General features: G+C 35.5%; 1 protein-coding gene across 1 annotated transcript; it reads right to left on the bottom strand.

Annotated features, from left to right (window-relative positions):
* Window positions 1–490: 490 nt before the first annotated feature.
* LOC128552901 (uncharacterized) lies at window positions 491–3,819 on the bottom strand. Its single transcript, XM_053533971.1, has 2 exons — window positions 3,566–3,819; window positions 491–2,796 (listed from the first exon to the last, which is right to left on the bottom strand). Exons 1-2 carry the CDS (start codon window positions 3,663–3,665, stop codon window positions 1,670–1,672), a joined length of 1,227 nt encoding a protein of 408 aa, XP_053389946.1. The 5' UTR covers window positions 3,666–3,819; the 3' UTR covers window positions 491–1,669.
* Between the last annotated feature and the right edge of the window lie 835 nt (window positions 3,820–4,654).

Raw genomic sequence — 4,654 nt, 5'->3', positions numbered from 1 at the left:
TGGATGGTACCTCCAATTGTTAGGTGTATTTTGACATATCTATACCTGGTAAGGATTTTTTGCGGACTTATAGTTTTTGCTGTTGACTTAGAATTTTTTTTTTGAATTTCTTCTTTTTGTTCTTCCTGTCCTTTGGGCTTCAAAAGATAAGTTCTTTAAATTTTACTCCCATCCTCCTCTGATATAACCCTTCGGGTGTATATTGCCCCACTTGGCGGAGCTCTTGCTTAGAATGGCATTCTGGCCCCCCACCCTCCCACCACACACACACACACACACACACACACACACACTCCATGCCTTTTTTCCTGGAACAGCCCTAAGTGTTTCATACTTAAGCTGTCGGTTACTCATTTATTTCAGTATAAATGTTGTGTAGGCCTATTTTGGAAAAATAATTTTCATACTAAATGTTGCTCTTGATTTTGATGTTCCCTGAAGGGCGAGTATAATTATATACTAGTCAAAAGTTCCAACGCCCATATGTACATAAGTTTCGATATTTTATTTAATATTAAACCAAGTACAATGAAATTTGACATGAGTAACACATAACTATCCTGTAACAGAATGAAAAACAAGAACTTAACAGAAACACACAGTAGATAACAATAAAATGCATTAATTGATTGAATGGTGCATTTTTAAAGTTCGCAGGATCAGTCAATAGCGGGTGTGGCCACCAGCAGCATTCACAACAGCTAAACATCTTCTTCTTCTTAAGGATCATGGAATCCTTTTATATTATTGTAATACTGTCCACTTTTAAAAGCCGATTCTAGGAGTGTTCACTAAGATAAGATATTACTACAATCAGCGTTCTTTAGACTGATTTATAGTATGACTGGTATTGATTTTATATCTCAAGAAAGAAAAATTCTTGTTACGATCAATTTATCACCGTTTTTTGTCTCGATATTATCTCAGTACTGTAATGATTTTAGTATGCGTTTATTCAGAACCGTAATTTTAAAGATAATATTTGTGCTGCCTCGCATGTAATTCACTATTCTCAGCAAAATACAAAGAGAGAGAGAGAGAGAGAGAGAGAGAGAGAGAGAGAGAGAGAGAGAGAGAGACGGTTATCGTAACACACTTCCACTTGTGCGGTGATAAATGAGCTATTTTTCTGGGTTTTTTTCCAAACTGTGTAAAATGTAGTACAGCAGCTTCGAAATAACACTATTTTCCTTTGTAAAGGTTGTTTGATTGTGAAACATGTTTAAAATCTTTATAAATCGGGAACGTTTTAGAGAGATATAAAGAGGGATTTTATCCATTTTATTTAGCATCTAGTTTTTCAAGTAAGTGAGCAATAGTTGTGTCTAATTATCCAATATCATACAGGCTATAGATTTATTTATTATATAGATTTGTATAGATTTCATAGAGCGGTGGTTCCAACGCTATGGCGGCGGGGAAAAAGTGGATCAGTATGGCCGAATGACGGTATTTTTGCGATCATTAAATCTGGTAGATTTGAAAAGGTCTGAAAGGTCTTCGTATATATTTATTCCTCATCTTAGAAAAGTAGTATAAGACGTATTATTTGATATGTCAGTGTAAATTGCATTCTTTAGGAATACCTGTTACTACAATACATCGAAATGTTTCATAGAGTTTATATGTCGTTAAAGGTAAAACAAATAATAATCTAAGCATTAACAATTTATTTGTTCAGCTTGGATTTTAGCATTTCCAATTTAGCTTTATGTCTTGCATTGATTGGTTCAGTGCTCCCTAACAGTTCAAGGTCGTGTCTTGTATCTTCGCCTTCCTCTGCATGTACACTATCATCGTATATCGCTCTTGCGTCTTCTGCAGTAAATGGATGTTCTTCTTTTGATGATGTTTTGGAACCTACTTCCTTTTCATCTGGCTGGTTATTTTTTGCAAGATATCTCTTTTTCATAAGCTCTATGTCATCAAGGATAGTATCAGATACACTCGCTAATGTTGATCCCATCAGAGATTCATCTTGGTACTGTGGATTATTTATAATCCAGTCTGCATATTCTTGTCTGTCCTTCTCAAGAATTTGCTCCAGATTTATCATTTTCAGTAAGTTGTCATCTAATCCAAGGTCCTTAATTTTAGAAATGTCACTGAAAACATCGTGCACAGCTTTAGAGTCTTCATTAGAATGATCATGACCTAGATTAGAGTCACCGTGCATGAGTATCCCGTGCAGATCGTTATTTGGTCCGATTTTATTGCTATCTTGTTTTGATTCAGCTGGCTCTTCATGTGTGTGGTCTTCGCCAGTTTCAGTGTCTCCATGCATCATAACTCCATGGAATTGTTTTGCAGCATCTTGAGGTCCAACTTTCCTATCCTTATCATTTGTTATGTCAGTATCTTCTCCCAGACCTTCCCTGTGTTCATAGTTAATATCACCATGCATTAAAACACCGTGCATAAACCTTGAATCAAACGGTCCTTTGTTTTCGTTCTCGCCTAAATTTTGTTCCTTATTCCAGTCATGATTTGTATGTGTACCCTCTTCTCCGTGCATTCCTTCGTGTATTACCTCAGACAAATCTTTTGGTCCAGCTTCTGAAACTTTTTCAGGAAGAACCTCTTTATTCCCCGTATGATGTTCCTTTACTGTGGAATCACCGTGCATTAAGATGCCATGCATTTGCGCTTTTGCGTCAAGAGGACCTTTACGGGGATTTTCAGTATCAAGAACTGCTTTATATCTGAGATATTGGTCTTCAGCTGTGTGTTTTTCTCCCTGAGAGTCGTCATTGTGCATCAGTACACCATGTAAACAGTCCATGCCAACACAAGGTCCTTAAAATATAAGAATATCAATAGTGTCGGTTATACACATATCTAACAATTGTAAACAATATAACATGTCTTTTTTTGTAATATTCAGCGATTATCTTGACAAACATCTAATAGTTGACACAGCAAAAGATTTTGAAATTATACAATTGTAATTTGTAAACGACATAAAATATATCAGAGATTGTAAAGTTATGTCCTTCAAGGACAACTAAATATATTTGTAATGCGGTTATTTGGAAAAGATCGATGGTTTTTAACTTTATAAAAATCCATGACGATGCTGGTTAGGATATTACTACCAGAATCATTGTTGCAAAACAGCACTACATCGAAAACAAATACTAAAAGAAATTGAACCGTTGGTATCAAGATCAGTTCTATTAAATCATCAAAAACTCAGTTTACAGTTTATTTAATACTCTCAGCACAAATACAATTGTGACATGTAGATACAACCCCCGCCCCACCTTTTATACACACATACACATCAATTTGCCAGGCTGCAAACAAATATAAAGGAAATTGGAGATGCAGAAAAAACGCATCTCTGATTAGTGTAAATTTGACTTAGACTACGTGCGAAAGTGATCGCAATAGCTCAACCTGAGCTACAGGTCCGGATTTATGTAAATTTAAAGACAACTACGTAGAAAGCGATCTCAACAGCTCACTCTAATGTTATATTTATACAAACTAGACTGTGCTGTACGTAAACCTTTAGACTCTGATATTGTCTGTTTCTTTACAACTTTGCAATTCACATACAAACCTTTCTGAGCCTCAGCTTGTTGGTCCTGTGGTTTCATTTGTATTATGTCCAAAAGAAACATAAAATTGGCAACAATAAGCGCACTAGTCCGTAATATCATATTCTTTGCAACAATTTTTCTCAAACTGTAAAAATTCTAAAGTATTATCAACTGTTTAATTGTCCAATCGTCACAAAAATAATACGTTTAATGTAATTATTTATATTATTTATATATTGATCAGATAATTGTTTACGTAGCCTTACGTTCAAAACATAATCGAACGTGGTATTTTCATCAGAAAGGGTTGAACAAAAAGTTTAAATTTTCACATAGCACCGGAACGCAAAAATGCAATTTATATTAACCATTACTTCATTTCGTTGTTCCTTTACAACCCCCCCGCCCCCCACCCCCACCCTCCCCCCACCACACACCCCAAAAAATATCTAAACTTCTTTGTCCAGAGTTACTGTCCGCCTTGTACAAACAATTCCAGGTACCTCTCTTTTTCTTCGCTTTAACGAATTTGATGTCATTGCATTATTCATGAGTTGGTCCTTTAGAACTTTTGTAACCTACCATATTTTCAAACACGCCCAATCAATGGCCTGGTAATCCTCTTGCTGTAACAGATGTATGCCGCATTATATGGTACAATTCACAGGCGATAACTTGACAATTGTATACACAACAAAAACTACCAATACGAATGTGACTGAATCAGAGGATTGTTTTGGCTACCTGATCAGCATACATTATCTTCTAAATAGCCTAACATACGTAGATATTATGTGTCTTCTATGTAATTCATTTTATAAATCGTTCTACAAACAGTAAGCTCTCGGAAAGATCGCTGGTTCCGAGAGACACTTTCGTACCATCAGTTTGTACTTTGATGATATTTGAACACACTGAAGCCTATTAAGGTCATTGGATACAATTGTATATATTGTGATTATGACTTCTGTATTGATGAATATAAAACTGTTGATTATACAATGGTTAAATTGCGATACATGTCGAAAAGCCCGGGGAAACGGGATAATCTTGTTAATAACCTGATAAATTCAAAAGGGAAAAGACAACACTGATATGTTTTTCCGGGC

This window comes from Mercenaria mercenaria, unplaced genomic scaffold, assembly GCF_021730395.1.
Source record: "Mercenaria mercenaria strain notata unplaced genomic scaffold, MADL_Memer_1 contig_3275, whole genome shotgun sequence".
In the NCBI taxonomy this organism is placed as follows: Eukaryota; Metazoa; Mollusca; class Bivalvia; order Venerida; family Veneridae; genus Mercenaria; species Mercenaria mercenaria.
This window is presented reverse-complemented; position numbering and strand designations above follow the sequence as displayed.